Here is a 20,300-nt window from a genome sequence, read left to right as displayed (position 1 = left end):
GGATAAAAGTGATTGGTGACTGCTTAAAAGATAGAAAACAAATGGTAGGAATAAATGGTCAGTTTTCAGAATGGAGAGAAGTATATAGTGGTGTCCCCCAAAGGTCTGTACTGGGTCTGGTCCTATTTAACATATTCATAAATGATCTGGAAAAAGGGGTAAACAGTGAGGTGACAAAATTTACAGATGATACAAAACTACTCAAGATAGTTAAGTCCAAGGCAGACTGCAAAGAGCTGCAGAAGGATGTCTCAAAACTGGGTGACCAGGCAACAAAATGGCAGATGAAATTCAGTGTTGATAAATGCAAAGTAATGCACATTGGCAAACATAATCCCAACTATACATATAAAATGATGGGGTCTAAATTAGCTGTTACCACTCAAGAAAGAGATTTTGGAGTCATTGTGTATAGTTCTCTGAAAACATCCACTCAATTTGCAGCAGCAGTCAGTAAAGTGAACAGAATCTTGGGAATCATTAAGCAAGGGATAGATAATAAGACATAAAATATAATATTGCCTCTGTATAAATCCGTGGTATGCCCACATCTTGAATACTGCGTGCAGATGTGGTCGCCCCATCTCAAAAAAGATATATTGGAATTGGAAAAGGTTCAGAAAAGGGCAACAAAGATGACTAGGGGTATGGAACGGCTTCCATATGAGGAGAGATTAATAAGACTGGGACTTTTCAGCTTGCAAAAGAGACGACTAAGAGGGAATATGATTGAGGTCTATAAAATCATGACTGATGTGGAGAAAGTAAATAAGGAAGTATTATTTACTCCTTCTCATAACACAAGAACCAAGGGTCACCAAATGAAATTAATAGGTAGCAGGTTTAAAACAAACAAAAGGAAGTCTTTTTTCATACAACGCACAGTCAACCTGTGGAACTCCTTGCCAGAGGATGTTGTGAAGGCTAAGACTATAACAGGGTTCAAAAAAGAATGAGATAAATTCATGGAGGATAGGTCCATCAGTGGCTATTAGCCAAGATGGGCAGAGATGGTGTTCCTAGCCTCTGTTTGCCAGAAGCTGGGAATGGGAAAGAGGGGATGGATCACTTGATGATTACCTGTTCTGTTCATTTCCTCTGGGGCACCTGGCATTGGCCACTATCAGAAGATAAGATACTGAGCTTGATGGACCTTTGGTCTGACCCAGTATGGCTGTTCTTATGTTTTAGGACAGGGGAGGAAAAGGATAATATGGAAGGTCTGTGAACAAGATCTGAGCATACTGTGTACCATATGGAATACCAGCCTCTGTCCTTTGACAGAATACATGCTGCATTTTTATGTTCTACAGACACTTCCTATGCAATATTAATTATTAAGCAGTTGGCTCTGGGTCTGTTGGTCTTTCTCTCTCACATTGCATTTTATTTTTATGTTAATGAACAATATTTGCATTCAGTTGCTTCTTTATACACCAAATCATTTTCATATAGGTGGGTGGAAATTATGCAGAGAAGCAGTTGAGGATAGTTTGTTGTATATATAAAAATTGGTTAGTTCCAGTCATCACCCTGTTCACTTTGCCTGTATGGTATATCTTTCCCCCACTCTGAGTTTTTTTAGTTTCTTTTTATATTGTAGCCTTTCGGGGCAGTGACAATGTCTTTCTGTATGTCTGCACTGTGCTTAGCATATTTGGGGTGCTCCTCTAATATAATTAACTTCCGTAACCATATGCTAATACACAAGCATGCAGTGCATGAGAATCAAAAACTGTGTAAATGCAAAAGGTCTCAAAATCATTTTTAAAATCTGAACAGTTATCAAGTCTCTCTCAGGGAAGATTTTGATGAAGGCCAATTCCAGATCCAAGTTTTTCTAGTAACTTTGCAGTAAAACACACTGCAGAAGTTCTAATGCCCAGTCTATACTCAGATGCACATCATTCAGTGACCCATTATGCTGCAGCGTGCCAAGAAAAAACATGTTCATAATGTCTTTAAAAAGAAGAGCATTAGTGCACCCTTACCCTTCATTTTGTTCCAGCCCTTTCTTGTCTCATGTCCTTAAGTCTAAAAAACCCTTCATAAATCAAAGGACTTTTCAGTTATATTTAAAGTATATGTTATAGAAGCTTTTAAACAATTAACAGTTTTGTTTGTTTGTACTCTCAGGGCATTCTACCTGGACAAGTCGAACCTCCCTCCAAATTCAACATCTAAAGCTGCTTATATAGATAAGGTAAACAATAATATTAAGTGTTTAATTAAACTCTGTATGTTACACATTATCCTAATCCCTTTCTTTTGGCTTGAGTTGAATTATTTTGAGGTATTGTTTCAGGGCTCTGTTATGGCTTTTACCCCAGCTCTGCATTACGGATGGTGTGACATAGCAGTGCCCTTGTAGGAGGCATTGTGCTTCAGGAAATGCAGTACATGCTCATGTGTGAAGCCGACCTGTTTCCTCTGACTTTAGCAGAGAGTAAAGGGGCAGAGCCATGGCCTGGTCTCCTCCTTATCCCTTTGGATACTGTCAGGGGAGTTTGCAGGCAATAGTCCCTGTGCCCAGGAGAATGAAGTTGGTGCACTGTCCCATAAAGAACAGTCCCTCCAGTATTTTCCTCACAAGGTTGCCCTTAGAACTTTCCCACGATGGCTCCCCTAAAATGGATTCCTCTTTCCATTTTAAGGGGGGGAAAATCCTCCTTTTATGCCTAAAGCACTACCTAGCATGATATCCAGCTTTTGATCTGACATCCATTTTACAGCCTACAGTTTTATATTTCATAAAGCCTTGTCTCAACTAGAAACTAGTACCAGTTGAAACGAGTGCAAGCTAAACTGATATAACTAAATATTAAACCATGTTAAGTGAGTCTATGTAAGCAGTTTGCATTGGTTTAGCTACATTTATTTTTAAATCACTTTAGTTAAACCAGTGCACTTTTCAAATATAGGTAAATATAAGTATAAGTAAGGCTACCATTTCCCTGGTGAATTAAAATTGCCATTAGGGAGTGCTTTTCTAGATTTTAAAACATTTCTTCTTTGGTTAGCAAGTTTCTCTCTATGGGAATCCCTAGGTATCTCATGGGCAGAGAGAATCAGGGCTTTGTATGACAAGAACTGCAATGTGACTTGAGCCTCATTTCACTTTTTTACCAAACACTGTGGGAGAGACGCAGCCTTTTGTTACCAGATCATGAAGACAGTCTTTCCTATCTTTGTGTGTATGTGTATGTGTACGTGTATGTATAAATTCAATATTATGCTGTTAAACTCTTTCTCTATGTATGTATCATTTCAATCTGGATACCGTTAGGGGTTGGCAACCTGTGGCTCCAGAGCTACATGCGGCTCTTTGGCTGTCCCCTTGCAGGCAGCCTTTTTTTGAGAACCCCCTCCTGCACCCAAACTCCCTCCCAGACCCCGCACCCTCTCCTGCATCCCAATCCCCTGCCCCAGCCCGGAGTGCCCTCCTGTTTATATTCAAATTCAAATGGCAGAAGTCTCATTAAAAGTATTGGTGAGTAGTAATAACTTTATTATGTTCAATTATTATTAGCTGATCAATTTTAACTCTACAAGTAGCTTTGTGTGTGATGTGACTCTCAAATTATTTTGGTCAAAGACCAAAACAAAAAAATGTCTCTTCTTCTTTGAAAGGTTGCCGACCCCTGTACTGTCTTTTCAGTTTTGTTGCAAAGTTAATTATTATTGTTTGTGGTTTCTTCACTCCTATTTTACTGCTTACTATTCTTTCAGTATGCAGTGTTGCTGTAGCTCTGTTAGTCCCAGGATATTAGAGAGACCAGGTACGTGAGGTAATATCTTTTATCGGATCATATTCTGTTGGTGAAAGAGAAAAGCTTTTGAGCTTACAGAACTGAGGAACAGCTCTGTGTAAACTCGAAAGCTTGTTTCTCTCACCAACAGAAGTTGGTCCAATAAAAGAGATTACCTTACCCACCTAGTCGCTCTAATATTCTTTCAGTAGTTAGTCAGGATTAGTGAATGGCCATTTGCATAAACATAGGACAGTTTTGTCTTACCTGTATGCTGATCTTCTCTTAGTGGTCGTGCATCAGTCCCAGCACTACTCCCTTTTGTGTCTATCTTTGCATTTGTCTTTCACTGCATTATTCCTTCTTTGGAAATACTCCTGGAATAAGGTGGCCTGCCCATGTGTAGTCAGGTGGAGAGGGCTAACACAGTAGAGATGTGCCCCGGGGATTATACATTCAATGAAAATATCCATATAGCGATTTAAAAAAAAAAGTCTTAAATATTGTCATACATTGTGTGCTTTGTGCGTACCCTTTCAACTGTGTGCTTTGAAAGCAGCTGGACTCAGGGTTTGGCCCACAGTGCTCGTGTGTTCTAGTCTGGAGTCATTAAACTCAGAAACAATTTAGTTGTCACTCTCCCAGAAGAGAACTTCACATGCATCTTGATGGCAAATGTCTAAATCTCTCTGTTCTCCTTTGCTTGCAGCTGATGCGGCCCCTCAATTCTTTGGATGAACTTTACCGACTGGTAGTGTCTTTTATCCGATCCAAGCGCACAGCAGCCTGTGCTTACACTGCTTGCAGTGCCTCTGGAGTTGGATTGCTGTCAGTTTCTTCAGAACTCTGTAGCAGACTTGGAGCTTGCCACATCATAATGTGCAATAGTGGAGTTCATCGGTATGGCAATTTATCCACCTATCTTTGCTTTAGTCAGTCATTGCAATCCAGTTTGGAGAATAATTTTATGTCATGTTTTTCTGAGTGTACTAGTTTCTATCTAATGGACTCTTAAAAGATTAGTCATGGTGAGAATCTGGAAGATAAAAGTAGTTGCAGTGATTGACAAAATGAGCAATATAATTTTTGCTTGTATAGTTGCAATAGATTATTCGCCGTACAAATTAGTACAAGGCAGAAATATTAAAATTTCTAAAGCATGACAAGGAAGGTTTCCTATTTGCATAATATATTGTGTATTTTATACTGAACTCCAGTATAGGCAAGACATTTTAACATCTAGTGTTTGTTTTATACACTGGAGGGAATCTTAGTAGCAATAGATCTCAAAAACCAAAACTATGTATGCACTACTGCAGGTCTGATCCAGAATAACCAGAAGCACTATATCCTGGGGTAATACTTGGCATGACCAATTTGATTACAGAAAATGAACTCAGACACTTGACATTTTGAATTTTCAATTGATTTGCTATATACTGCACTGTACTAAACTCTGAGCGACCTTAACATACATCTAAATAACCAATTTTATAAAGGTCACCAGGATGGTAGTGAAATTCATCCAAGAAAACAGTACGTGTAAGTACCAGTGGGGTAGGATTAGAACTTTGTGTGAATTACAGCAAACATGAAAGAATAACAGTTGAGGAAAATAATCTTTAGGTAAGTATTCTGTAATGGTTCCTTATACAACCCAGAAGCTGATGCTAACATGATCCTTTTTTGTATCCATCAGGATACAATCTATAGATTCCAGTTATCAGTTTAAAAATGGTGTGTTCATTCTCATGATTCACTGTTTCAAACTTCTTATACAATTAATTTCTGATCCTTCGAAAATTTTCATTTGAGCAGCATCAATTACAAGTTTGTTGGGTTATAACAAAAATAACTTTCTTCTTAATTTTAAGTATTGTCCATCTTTCTAAAAAGAACTTTGGAAAAACAGTATAGTGCCAGTCCAATGCAGAATATCAGGCATGACAAACTGGAAAAGGTCAGCAAAGTATCAGAGAAACAATCAATAAGTGCATGTTATGAAACAGACTTGCCATCTTTATCAACTAAGATCTGATGGCGCATTTGTATGACACTGCATTATTGGCAGACTAGTGTACGTAGCATGAAGTATATTGTCCTCTGTTTTAGAGAGACAAGGTGAGTGAGGTAATATCTTTTATTGGACCAACTTCTGTTGGTGAAAGAGACAAGCTTTCAAGCCACACAGAGGTCTTCTTCAGGTCCTTCTGCAGGTCTACCTCATCCATTTGTCTCTATAGTACTCTGTTTTAGGCAGTTATATGAGATAATGATATTTTTTAATACCATCCCCTGTACCAGAGCAGGATGGTTGTGTTTATCCTTCCTTTAGCATGTGGGAACACTATATAAGCTGGATCAGCATGACATTTTCAGAAGGCCATAAAGCCTTTATGCTTTACTCTATCTATTTATCCAGATTTAACATTTTTACAGGTAAGACGTTTTTGATGACTTAGAGAATCCCGTTTTCCAAGTTATAACTCCAGCTAAATCTCCTACTCAACCAATGGAAATATGGGCAGCATTTCTTTCCTTCTTTTCCCTCCACTGCTCCGATGAGGAGCAGCATCTTCTGTCTCCCATGTGCCTTTTCCCTTGATTTTTCCTTTAAAATGTTACTGTGAAAGAGACTGTCATCTGCATAGTGAACAGGGATTTAAACAGTTCAGCCTTGCCCAGAACATATTATATAAGAACAGTGGTACTTAAAAATGGATCGACCCCAAGAATTGAAAGGTCATGAATTATTCAGGCTGGCCTATTGACAGGAATATTAGATACCTGTCTCCCCGAGAATTATGCGTTTATGTGCATATGCTTTATCTATAGCCAAACATCCAAAGATTATCATAGATGGAAGAAAGAGAGGGTTCTATTTGGGCATAATTGTCTTTCTGGTGCTTATTAGAGATGGGCATAGTACCATGAATATTTATTTGAATGGTTAATTAATTCACTTTAACTGGGTTTGTGAGTTTCCGGAGAATATTCTACACAGAGAAAGTGTTTACTAGCAGAAATATTTGAAAAATGGTGAATTTTAAGTCGCTATTGTAGCATACTCACAGAAAATGAAATTTGAATTCACAAAAGTGAATATTTTGTCAAAAATCTGTTTGTTGTGGTAGATTTTTTTGAGTTACACTCAACTGGAGGACAGAAACATACCATGTGAACCACATGTCCTATCAAAGCATCCTGAATATCAAATATGGAGAATGAACAGCTAGTGCACAACTTACAGATCATGAACTATTCAGAATTATTGGGAATATAACTTTAAATAATGGGGATGTATTTGATAAAATCATAAGCTTGACATCCTTGAAGAGAAAGACAATTCTTTCAATAAATTATACACTGTGAATTATTCACTCAGCAGCAGTGCCCATTCATATGCATAAATTATAAAATGTCTCATGAAGTATAGGGGCCTAAACAAAAGATTAGGAATCAGACACACTGATTTTTATAGACTATTTTAGGAGCAGTGAGGTAGAGTTAAATGGATCACATAGAGGATTACATCGGGATGTCAAAAGATTTATCAGGGCAAGCTATCTTTGTAAAGTAAAGGGCTAGAACACTTAACCGTAAAAACATGAATGTAGCTCTACAGTCCCTGAATGCAGCGCCATTTGAGCCTTTGCAAAAGACTTCATTATTTTACTTATCTACTGACACTGCCTTTCTGGCAGCCATGTGTTCAGGGGGAAGATAAAGAAGAAATCCTTGCATTATCAATTAGAGATCTTTTACTATAGGTCCACAAAGACAAAGTAGTAAACTACAACAGATTTTATACCCCAGGTTTTGGGGTGGTTCTTTTGGCCCAAATCTTTAAAGGTTAAGAAAAAACACTGCATTTATTGTATTAGAAGGCAATTTTGAGCAATTATTTAGAGAGGAGTTAAAGTTAGAAATTGTAGTGCTGTTGGGACAGCAGCAAGGAGTGGGATGGCATCCTCTAAAGTCTATGTTATATGTGACAAGGTGTGTCATGAGTATGTTTGTCCTTAGGGTTCTGTGTTGGGGGATGGGAGCTAAGAAATTTCAGCTCAAATCTTACTTTGTCTCTCTAGCCTACTCATGGTGTATTCTGTGCTTTCACGCCCCGGTGCTGATTACAAGCATTCCAACTTCCCAAGCTTTCCCCGTGCCCACAGGGTCTGCTCTCTGGCCTGCTGAAATTGCACCTCACCCTCACTCATGACTAGGCAGAGAGCCTCCTGCTTACCAGGTAGAGAACTGCCTTTGCACAGCCTTATCTCCCCACTGCCATGGTTATTGGCACTGACTTTACTCCTGGAATTCCTGCCACCAGCCCCTTTCATACATGCTGCTTGGTGCCAGGCAAGGATGGGAATGGGATCAGGGGATGATGATCCAGAGCAGAAAGACAAGCTTCTGAAGGAGATAGAGGGGGACAAGCTTCTGAAGGGGCTAGAGGATGGGGCTAGGTCCACCGAGCAGAGTTGATCTAACTCTTCCCTGAAATCCTTCAGGACTAGATTTGCTGTAATAGTTAAGCAGGCATAAAAAGTAGTAATAAGTGTTTTGCCCCTGTTCTGGTAGAATGAGATTTAATCTTAGCAAGCAATTGTAGAGGAGACCTCTATTTCTAAACCTGATAGTTTAGACACATGGCATTCTGAATTCTCATTTCTAATAAAATATTGTATGTTAGCCCTGTGGGTAGGCTACCCTTTGAGAGAAACCTTCTTCAATGGATCAGTCCTCTTACCAGGGTAAAGATGAACAATATGACAGTAACAGACTCTAGTTCATGTTTCCACATGTCTGCATTAAATATATAAACCCCAGATTTTGGCCCCTGGAACTTATTTTCACCTGGTTTCCAAAGTAAGGTCCTTAATGGAGCCTGACCTGAGTCTCAGTCTAGGAGTGTGTATCAGAGTTCAGGATGCTGTGCTGATCACTCCTTTTTTTTCTACTCTTGGGGAATGGGAACTGAGCAAACCATTATTCCCATCTCCGCCAGAATTTAGTGTCTCAGGCTATATTTCCTAGAAAGTTAAATCTGGATCTTCCCACATTTCTCTAGTTAAACTTTGTTGACTGACTACTAGATTAGAGCATACGTTCTTAACATGGAGGTCCTGAACTGATGTCAGAGGGGTGGTGACCACACTGCCCTTTCCTTCCGACTCAGTGGAAGATGGGAGTGAGTGTTAGCCAGATCCCGCCTAGATGGGAGGAAAGTTCTGCGTCAGGGTATCAGTATGGAAAAAGGCATCCCATTATGGAAGAGTTTGAAAACCACTGGACTACAGACTTTGCCTGAACTGTCACTATCACTTGTAACCCCCTCAGTCTCAGCAATGTTTTGGTTTCTGATTTCTCTCTGATCCAACTTAAATTGCTTTTTACGTTGTACGAGGCTAAAACAGCTTGAAAGAGCTCACATTTTCATTCCCATATCCAAGATAATAGTGGGGATTTTGAATTTCTGGTGATTGCTTTGCTTTGATTTTTATGTTTGCCAATTGACATTAGAGCTAGAAATACTGTATCTATTCCAGACAGAAGTCTTTTTCAAGTATATTTCAATCAGCTGAACAAGAACCAGAGAATAATAAGTACCTTTAACCTTCACTGTCCTTTGTGGTATACGTCTGTTACAACCTCCCCATAAATTATCATAAAATGAATCTGTTGTGCAGATTCAACATCAGGAATTACAATTAATGTGATTCTAAGGAATCAGATTTTTATGTTTTATTTTGCCTTTTTTCATCATAACTAGTTATGGTCTATTCAATTTTACTTCATTTAGTTAAGACATTGCAATTCTACCTGCCAATTACTAGCCTCCAGTAAATGATACGAGGGTTTCTTTGCCTATATTCATTTTATTTGAAGTTGTAATCAGTCTGTACAAATGTAGCTGATCAGAAGCACTTTTAAATATTGAATCATTATGCCAGTTCCTGCTCCAGAGGGAAGAGACAGACGGTGCTGCACAGACCCAAGCTCTTTCCATGCCAAAATGAAATTAGGTGCAGCAGCTGCAGAACTCCGCTTGGAGACTAGCAGGAATACAAACTAAAATGAATTATTTAAAATATTCAAATAATGCAGTTTTTGAGTTTATTTATAAGTTTATATTTCCTGGTGAATAGAAACGAGAGTGTGTCCTTTACAACCTTTATGAATCTTCTGGAGATACCTCTGTTTTTTATTATTTTTTCTGTATTTTGATTTCCTTCTTTAAAGCATCTAATTGCTGCTCCTTTAAGCCATGGAATTTAGGCTAGCAGATGTTCTGCTGAGTGATGAGACAGGTTCTGCCAAAGGTCAGTTGTGCTCCTGAAGCCTGCCCAGCTCATGAAGGTCCAGGGAGCAACACACCTGCTGTGGGTAACAAACCCAGATCTCCCAAACAGCAACGCAGAGCTCCACTGTAACTATATGTTTGTTGTTCTCATCTCAATTCTCCTTTATACATTAATTTTCTTTTAGAAGTTTGACTAGAGAAATTCACTTCTGAAATCAATAAAACTGTGCTGCAAAGATCTCTTCTTGGGACCCAGTTCTGCAACTCTTACGCTGAACCACTTGATCATGTAAGTAAGCCTGTTGACTTCAACAGGCCTGCTTGCATGAGTAAGTACATGCCAGCATGAGCATGCATAGTAGAATTAGTCCCTATGTGTCTCAATCCTTTCAAAGAAGTAGTCTGATCTAAACTTTGATTTCACTCCTGCTCTCTCTTTGTTAAATATTCACTGTTTTTCCCTTCAATTTTACTATCCCTATCTCCATTTATTTTTAATATATTTTTATGATCCCTTATCCACTGAGACAGAAATAAACTTTTTTCTCCTTCATAATATAAATATTTAGGATAGTAGAATGTTTAATACCGTGCTTGTTAGAATTCAAAGGCAGTTAGAGATGTGGGAACTTGTCCTAAAAGATAGCACAAACAACACATTGAAAACCAACAAGTAGTCCATAACAATTTTGATTTATATTCCCCTTCTATATTTATTTATTATTATTATTTATATTCCTTTTCTATACTCTACACATTTTTGCTCTATTCATTTTTAACATGCATATTAGGAATGATGTTAGTCACATGCAGTTCTCTTTCATGTTTCATATGTTGAAACATTATTCTGCTTAGCACGTAATTTAAAAAGTGCAGAGAAATGCATGCAAATGAACTGAGTGGGATGGTTCCAAACAGGATTCCAGCGCAGTTTTTTCCTCTTTGCTCCTTTCACCTCTGTGCACTATGGTAGATGTTTAACTGTCTGGGTTGATATACAGATCCCTCACTTCAACCTGCAGAACCAGACTCTCATGTTTCCTACGGTATTTCTTCTCCAGTACTCAGGGCTTTGGAAGAATCTGAATCTTTCTTACAGAAAACACCAGTATAAAAAAATCCAATAGACCCCTTCAAACTGTCTAGAATCAACTTGTGTATAAGTTCTTTTGATTCTGAGATGAAAAAGAATTAAATTGAACAATCTGAATTCTCCTACAACATGAAATAAATTAGATTGCAGTTTCCCAATGGATAACAGCTTGATTTGATCTGCCAAGGACTTAAAAATGAAACCCTTTCCTATTCATTTGAAGAAGATGCTGTTCAGACTAAGTATATGGTGGTCAAGTTTGTTCTTGAACTATCCTGACACCATTATTCAGCTTGAGCAGACAAGAAGCACAGGACAATTCAAACCTTTAAAAATTCTTAAAATTCTTTGTTTCCTGACAAGTCCAACTTCTTGACATACAAACAGTATTCAAGGTGAGGTCTTCTATAGCTAGTGCCTACCTGAAAATTTCCAACCACTAACATAATAGCATTAAATTTGAGGTAGAATGATGGAGTATCTATGATGTTTCTAAAACCATTTTATAGTCTTTGAAAAAGGCAAAAGTTGACAGATGAGTGAGTCCTAGAAACCTGTTCTGGTTTTTCAGTTGAATTTATTTTCACTCCCCTTTAAATAGTTCCCCTTTTCCAACAGAGAGGGGTGTTCTGGTATGGAGGGATGCACTCATTCCTGTTAAAAACTATAGAAAAGGGCATCATTATCTTCAACATGTTTCATTGCTCACAAAAAATAGGCTAATTTTGAATTTAATGTTACCCCTTCCCCAAGGCTTGGCTCAAACCTCCCTGGTAGTTAATCGGAGTGGCTTGTCTCTGCCCCTGGCATGGGTTGAGTCCTGGGTTTTTTATTTCGGTGCCTGGTGCCTTCAGCCAAAGTGACTCCAATCTGTGTCTGGGAAACAAAGGTGCTGTCCCTTGCAAAATTCACAAGGACTATAACCCAGTACACAAACAACACAATACATTACTACAAGCTCCAATCAATAAAATGCCACACTCCAAAAGAACAGTATAACACGGGGGATTTACTAGGGACAGGAAACAAATTCTGTAAGGAAGAAAAGGATTAAGATGAACAAAAAAAACTATGACAGGTTTCAGAGTAGCAGCCGTGTTAGTCTGTATTCTCAAAAAGAAAAGGAGTACTCGTGGCACCTTAGAGACTAACAAATTTATTTGAGCATAAGCTTTTGTGAGCTACAGCTCACTTCATCAGATGCATTTGTGGATTCTTGATGATGCGTTGGAGAGGTTTTGGTTGGGGGCTGAGGGTGATGGCTAGTGGCGTTCTGTTGTTTTCTTTGTTGGGCCTGTCCTGTAGTAGGTAACTTCTGGGTACTCTTCTGGCTCTGTCAATCTGTTTCTTCGCTTCTGCAGGTGGGTATTGTGGTTGTGTGAGAGCTTGATGGAGATCTTATGGGTGTTTGTCTCTGTCTGAGGGGTTGGAGCAGGTACGGTTGTGTCGTGGAGCTTGGCTCTGGACAGTGGATCATGTGGTGTGGTCTGGATGAAGGCTGGAGGCATGTAGTGGGCATAGTGGTCGGTGGGTTTCCAGTGTAGGGTGGTGTTTGTGTGACCGTCGCTTGTTGGCACTGTGGTGTCCAGGAGGTGGATCTCTTGTGTGGACTGATCCAGTCTGAGGTTGATGGTGGGATCTTGGGAGACAGGCCAGTCCTTGCTTTCTATCCCCTTTTCCCTGCTACAGCTATATTCTCACCAGACACAATGGGAGGGTGAAATAATATGTTCTTCAAAAACCTCTTCATAGGATTCCTTTAAAATAATGACTTAATTTTTCCTAATACTAGTGTCAAACAGGATGGCCAACTTTTTTTCCCTGTATTTCATTTAACTACATTTTTTTCTTTTGTTAATGGGGGGTTAGTTTGGTATCTTACCTGGTTATTTCATTTCTAATAACTGTACTAACCACAGTCCAATCCTCTCCTCAAAAGAAAAAAAACCATGGTCAGTAAAGTTTCAGCACATGAACAAATGAGATGAAAGGCATTATTACCTTCTAAATAAAACTGGTTTTTCTAAACCAAGATTGCAGCCAGCACGTTTAAACTTTCTTATACATAGACTAAAAATCGTGATGCTTACATATGCTTACATCATCCTGAATAGCGTATTTAAATATGTCTAGGCTCTAGGACTGTGTTCATGGACCATTCCCTTCAGGGCGTGGCTTAGAAACTAGCAAAAGGTCTGGCAATGTCTTCACATAACAGTGGAACAAGAACCACAGGCAGGAGTGTCACCACTCTATTTTAATACCCCTAATAAGTAATGTTCTCATTTTAGGTTGATTCTAGTCTACTGTACGCTTGTTTAGATAATTATTAGAAATAAATACAAATTAATGTACAATCACTTGGAATTATAAAGAACTATCTTAAAAACTTCAGATCAGAAATAAGAAAACTTTATGCTAACGTTTTAACTGCCATATTTAATAAGTATATTGGCATAGTTAGTTGCTGGATAAGAGTTAATTTTAGTCTTATGAGAACAAGTAAATGCTTAAAATATCAATATTTTAAAAAGCAGTCAATTGTATCTATGGTTAGCATATTGTATCTATGCAAAATTTATTAAAAGAATAATGACATAGCATTTAACACTGAGCAGCAGCTTTAGAGTTTTAGTTAATTAGACTAAGCAAATGTACATCCTGTTCAAATACTTTATTTGTGTGACCAGGATTTAATTCACTTTGACATCCCCAACAGCAGTAAGTGATGTGCCAAATATTACACCAATTTGTTTCATCTCATCATCCCTATTCAGGAGATGTTAGACTAATGATGAAGCTCTCAGCATAAGCTAGCCAGAACCCTAATTGAAAACTGGGAATGGATTTTATTATTTAGATTCCTTTAACCCAGGTAACGTTTCTATACAACATGCTGAGTGGCAGTTCAGATGGTACTGTACACAAACACCAATTAATTTTTCCTATGTGGTGACAAATTACATTAAATAAGCTGTCATTGAACAGTCCATTTCTGAGATATTTTAATATTTCATCATTATAACAAAATATAGGCAACATAGCTTTTCACAGAATTATAGAATTTAAGGTCAGAAGGGACCATTATGATCGTCTAGTCTGACCTCCTGCACAATGCAGGCCATGGAATCTTACCCACCCACTCCTGTAACAAACCCGTAACTTATGTCTGAACTATTGAAGTCCTCAAATTGTGCTTTAAAGACTTCAAGGTGCAGAGAATCCTCCAGCAAGTGACCCATGCCCCACGCTGCAGAGGAAGGCGAAAAACCCCCAGGGCCTCTGCCAATCTGCCCTGGAGGAAAATTCCTTCCCTACCCCAAATATGGCGATCAGCTAAACCCTAAGCATGTGGGCAAGACTCACCAGCCAGACACCCAGGAAAGAATTCTCTTTAGTAACTCAGATCCCACCCTGTCTAACATCTCATCAGAGGGCATTGGGCATATCTACCACTAATAGTTGAAGATCAATTAATTGCCAAAATTAGACTATCCCATCATATTATCCCCTCCATAAACTTATCAAGCTTAGTCTTGAAGCCAGATATGTCTTTTGCCCCCACTGCTTCCCTTGGAAGGCTGTTCCAGAACTTCACTCCTCTGATGGTTAGAAACCTTCATCTAAATTCAAGTCTAAACTTCCTGATGGCCAGTTTATATCCATTTGTTCTTGTGTCCATATTGGTACTGAGCTTAAATAATTCTTCTCCCTCTGTGGTATTTATCCCTCTGATACATTTATAGAGAGCAATCATATCTCCCCTCAGCCTTCTTTTGGTTAGGCTAAACAAGCCAAGCTCTTCGAGTCTCCTTTCATAAGACAGGTTTTCCATTCCTCGGATCATCCTAGTAGCCCTTCTCTATACCTGTTCCAGTTTGAATTCATCCTTCTTAAACATGGGAGACCAGAACTGCACACAGTATTCCAGGTGAGGTCTCACCAGTGCCTTGTATAATGGTGCTAACACCTCCTTATCTCTACTGGAAATACCTCGTCTGATGTATTCCAAGACTGCATTAGCTTTTTTATGGCCATATCACATTGGCAGCTCATAATCATCCTGTGATCAACCAATACTCTGAGGTCCTTCTCCTTCTCCGTTACTTCCAAGTGATGCGTCCCCAGTTTATAACAGAAATTCTTGTTATTAATCCCTAAATGCATGACCTTGCACTTTTCACTATTAAATTTCATCCTATTACTATTACTCCAGTTTACAAGGTCATCCAGATCTTCCTGTACGATATCCCAGTCCTTCTCTGTATTGGCAATACCTCCCAGCTTTGTGTCATCCGCAGACTTTATCAGCACATTCCTGCTTTTCGTGCCAAAATCAGTAATAAAAAGATTAAATAAGATTGGTCCCAAAACTGACCCCTGAGGAACTCCACTTGTAACCTCCTTCCAGCCTGACAGTTCACCTTTCAGTGTGACCCGCTGTAGTCTCCCCTTTAACCAGTTCCTTATCCACCTTTCAATTTTCATATTGATCCCCATCTTTTCCAATTTAGCTAATAATTCTCCATGTGGAACCGTATCAAATGCCTTACTTAAATTGAGGTAAATTAGATCCACTGCATTTCCTTTGTCTAAAAAATCTGTTACCTTCTCAAAGAAGGAGATCAGGTTGGTTTGACATGATCTACCTTTTGTAAAGTCATGTTGTATTTTGTCCCAATTACCATCGACCTCAATGTCCTTAACTACTTTCTCCTTCAAATTTTTTTCCAAGACCTTGCATACTACAGATGTCAAAGTAACAGGCCTGTAGTTACCCGGATCACTTTTTCTTCCTTTCTTAAAAATAGGAACTATATTAACAATTCTCCAATCATACGGTACAACCCCTGAGTTTACAGATTCATTAAAAATTCTTGCTAATGGGCTTGCAATTTCATGTGCTAGTTCCTTTAATATTCTTGGATAAAGATTATCCGGGCCCCCTGATTTAGTTCCATTAAGCTGTTCAAGTTTGGCTTTTACCTCAGATGTTGTAATATCTACCTCCATATCGTCATTCCCATTTGTCTTCCTACCATTATCCCTAAAGCTCCTCATTAAAGACTGAGGCAAAGTATTTGTTTAGATATTGGGCCATGCCTAGATTATCCTTAACCTCCACTCCATCCTCTGTGTTAAGCGGTCCCACTTCTTCTTTCTTTGTTTTCTTCTTATTTATGTGGCTATAGAACCTTTTACTGTTGGTTTTAATTTCCTTTGCAAGGTCCAACTTTACATGGCTTTTGGCCTTTCTTAGTTTATCCCTACATGTTCTGACCTCAGTAAGGTAGCTTTCCTTGCTAATTGCTCCCATCTTCCACTCCCTGTATGCTTTACGCTTTTTCTTAATCACCTCTCTGAGATGCTTGCTCATCCAGCTTGGTCTACAACTCCTGCCTATGAATTTCTTCCCCTTTCTTGGGATGCAGGCTTCTGATAGTTTCTGCAACTTTGACTTGAAGTAATTCCAGGCCTCCTCCGCCTTTAGATCCACAAGTTTTTCAGTCCAATCCACTTCCCTAACTAATTTGCTTAATTTTTTTAAGTTAGCCCTTTTGAAATCAAAAACCCTAGTAACAGATCTATTTTCGTTTTTCCTTCCATTTAGTTTGAACTGAATTAGCTCATGATTGCTCGAACCAAGGTTGTCCCCTACAACCATTTCTTCTATGAGGTCCTCGCTACTCACCAAAACCAAATAAAAAATGGCATCCTCTCTTGTCGGTTCAGCAACTACTTGGTGAAGGAATCCATCAGCTATGGTATCCAGGAAAATCTGCGCCCTATTATTATTACTAGCACTTGTCCTCCAGTCTATATCTGGGAAGTTAAAGTCTCCCATGATCACACAATTCCCATTAGTATTTACTTCTTTAAAAACGTATCCAAATTGGATCCAGGCGCACCCCAAGCACTATCCCAGGGGAGGCTCTAGTAGCTTTCTTCCCCAATATGATTTTTGCCCAGACAGACTCTGTCTTATCCATTCCATCACTTCTTATTTTTTTACAGTCTACCTCATCATTGATATACAATGCTACTCCACCACCTTTGCCTTTATTTCTGTCTTTGCTAAACAGCACATACCCTTCAATACCTGTACTCCAGTCACGACTATTATCCCACCATGTTTCTGTTATCCCTGTAATATCTCGTTTCACTTCCTGCACCAGTAGCTCTAGTTCCTCCATTTTATTTCCTCGGCTTCTTGCATTGGTGTACAAACATCTTAATTTTTGCTGTTTGGCTTCGCTCACATTCTTTACCCGATTAGGCATAGACATTCTACTGCCAATATTACCTATTACATTGGTATGTACACTACCCTTCCTCCTTATGTCCATTCTACTACCCACAGCTGTATCTTTTCTTCCTTTGTTTTCTTCCCTCTCAAAGAGAAAATCCAGCGTGGAGATTACCTGGACATCTCCCAACCATCTCCCCCAAATTCCTAGTTGATCAGTTGTGCCATCCTCCACCCTAGAAGTCTATTTCCCTCCTTACTCAGTTGAAGTCCATCCCAAGAGAACAATCCTCTGTCCATGGATGCTTCCCAGTGGCCATACATCCAAAGCCCTCCTTATAGCACCACTGCCTGAGCCATCTGTTAAGCATCATAATCTTGTCACACCTTTGTTGCACTTCTCTAGGAACAGGCAGAATTCCACTGAAGATCACCTGAGCCTTGATTTCCTTAAGAGTCTTCCCCAGCCTGGCATAGTCTCCCATGATACGTTCCAGTGAGAATTTAGCTGTATCATGTGTTCCCACAAGAAGGATAATCAATGGATTCTTTCCCATTCCCGTTAGGATCCTCTTCAGCCTCAGGTCCACATCCCGTATCTTAGCACCCAGCGGACAGCACACCCTTCTGTTCTCTGGATCAGCTCTTGTTACAGGCCTGTCTATCCTTCTCAGTAAAGAATCCCCAATCACGTAGATCTGCCTTTTCCTGGCCATGGTGTGATTGTCCAGTCTATCCCTTGTTCCCTCTGTCTGCAAGTCCTCTCGATTCCTATTGTCCCTTGCAATCCTCTGCAACCCATCCTGTATCCTCCTGGGGCTCATATTTGGTGTTGTTATCTCCATTGACTCTTGCCCTCTTCCTATAGGACTATCTGCTCTTCTCTTCTTCCTTGCCCTCTCACCTTCAGTGACCACCTGCTGTGCCCTTTCTTCATTTTCCAACTCCACAAACTTGTTCCTGAGCTCTATTTCTCCTTCACTAGCCCGTCTTTTCCTTTGCCTGGTTCTCTTAGTCACATGCTTCCATTGTCCACTTTTCTCACCCAGCAGTATCCCCTCAGAGTTCTTTGGTCCTGCTTCCATCTGCAGGTCTGAGCTTTTCCCTTCAGCCTCCTCATGTCTTTGCTCCATCATCCGCTCGAACCCCCTTCTAAACTCAACCAGCGTTCCCACCTGCATCTCCAATCTTCAGATCTTCTCTTTGATCAGCTCTATCAGGCTGCAATTCATAAAGACGAAACTCTTTTCAGGTACCCCCTCCAGGATCATGTACATGCCACAGCTTCTGCATCCAGTCATCTTCATTGTGTCTTCCACTATTTGAGTCACTACCACTGCTGCTTCTGTATTTGTCATAGCCTTCTCACCTAAGTCCTGTTAGTCCGGAAAACACAAACCAAACCAAAACACCACCACCCTCAGCAGAACAAACCCTCAACGAACACCAAAACACTACCAGACCACCACACACTCCCTTCACTAGCCTGTCTGTTCCTCTGCCTGGCTCTCTTAGTCTTTCCCCCAAACTCCCTTTAGAAACTCCCACTCAAACTCTCCTTTTATAGTGCTCTTACTGAAAAAGATGAAATATTAAAATATATATACAGTTTTTGATTGAATGTCATGCAGCTTGTTTCCCATTTGTTACAAAAGACATGTTACAAATGTAACAAATGGGAAACAAAGCAGCATGACATTCAATGAAAAACAAATGAATCCCAGAGCTGGGGAATATTGGTGATTGAAAATGTAATGCAACCTTTTCTGTTAAGGGAGTCTTGATCAAGAAGATGTTTGCAAAGTTGTTCAGCTATATAGATGACATCATGACTGGGCATACCACCCACCTGGGTCCCAGGACTGTCAAGAAGACTCATGGTTCTGGTCTAGGACTCTTCTGGGAGACTAGGAATAATAGGCAGGGGCTAGGAGTAATTGAACTTCCTTAACTTTGCAGGAAACCAGCTGGAACTTATAGAAAGAGGAAGTTATGAGCTTGGGTATACCTGGAAAGCCAAACAACTATGTTGACAGAATTAAGCTGCCTGCACAGGGGATTTGTTAGTCTGACATGTTTAAATGCTGAGGAAAGGGAATTGGGGGCTTTTGTTTCTCTGACCTGAAGAAAGGAAAAAAACAGATTTTTGTTCATTTAAACTCTGAGGTATGAGGATTTGGGACTTTTGCTTCCATTGACAGAATGTTAGGGTGGGGTTTAGGGTGTGCTCTAAAAAGAGCTTTTTTCTTTCATTTTCTTCTTTTGATTTATCTAGTTTCTTTTCTGCTGAAGGGCCAGTTGTGCACATTGGTTATATCTGGTTCTGAGTTGCTTTACAACCTTAGATAAATCTTGCTTATTAACCCTTGAGGTGGGTGGTTCTTATGGTTTGCATAGCTGCTTTGGCTCCCTGTAAAATTCCAGGGATGTGGCTGATAACCTAGAAATCCTTGAATGGTCTTGGGGACCCTTCAACCTTGCTGGACTCTGACCCTATATGGCAACAGTGCATTTGCCACTGAACACTTTATGATATATATTCAGGGATACTCCTGCCATAAGTTCCTAATATTAATCTTTTCAAGACCACAAGGAGAGTGTTCTCTGAGCAGACCCCTCACACTTGGAACTGACTGCTTTTCGTAGTCATTCAGAACAACATGCAAGGTGCATTTGTTTAGTTTTGCATTTGGTTCATTTTATTTTGCTTGACAACTTTGTTGCTGAGATACCTAGCTTTGTCAGTTCTGTCTATCCTCGGTGGGTAGCTTTCTTTGATGTTTTTTGTGGTTTTTCTCCGTCCCCTCTTTTTTTTTTTTTTTTTCACAGCAGTTGGCTGCCATGGTGATTTTGCTTGCAACATTTTGCAGTTAGGAATATGCAGCATTTCATGGCATCCACGTTGCT

At 39.5% G+C, this 20,300-nt stretch overlaps 1 protein-coding gene across 3 annotated transcripts in view; it reads left to right on the top strand.

Annotated features, from left to right (window-relative positions):
• Positions 1-20,300, top strand: part of PREX2 (phosphatidylinositol-3,4,5-trisphosphate dependent Rac exchange factor 2) — a 304,934-nt gene that overhangs the window by 250,609 nt on the left and 34,025 nt on the right. For all 3 annotated transcript variants that reach the window (XM_084620586.1, XM_084620587.1, XM_084620585.1), the window contains 2 exons: positions 2,137-2,203; positions 4,459-4,649. In XM_084620586.1, coding sequence (XP_084476712.1) covers positions 2,137-2,203; positions 4,459-4,649 — 258 coding nt within the window. The remainder of the gene's footprint in view (positions 1-2,136; positions 2,204-4,458; positions 4,650-20,300) is intronic.

Source organism: Lepidochelys olivacea (genome assembly GCF_965140295.1).
Source record: "Lepidochelys olivacea isolate rLepOli2 genome assembly, chromosome: 2".
Lineage (NCBI taxonomy): Eukaryota > Metazoa > Chordata > Testudines > Cheloniidae > Lepidochelys > Lepidochelys olivacea.
Note: the sequence above shows the minus strand (reverse complement) of the source record. Positions and strands in the feature narration are given on the sequence as shown.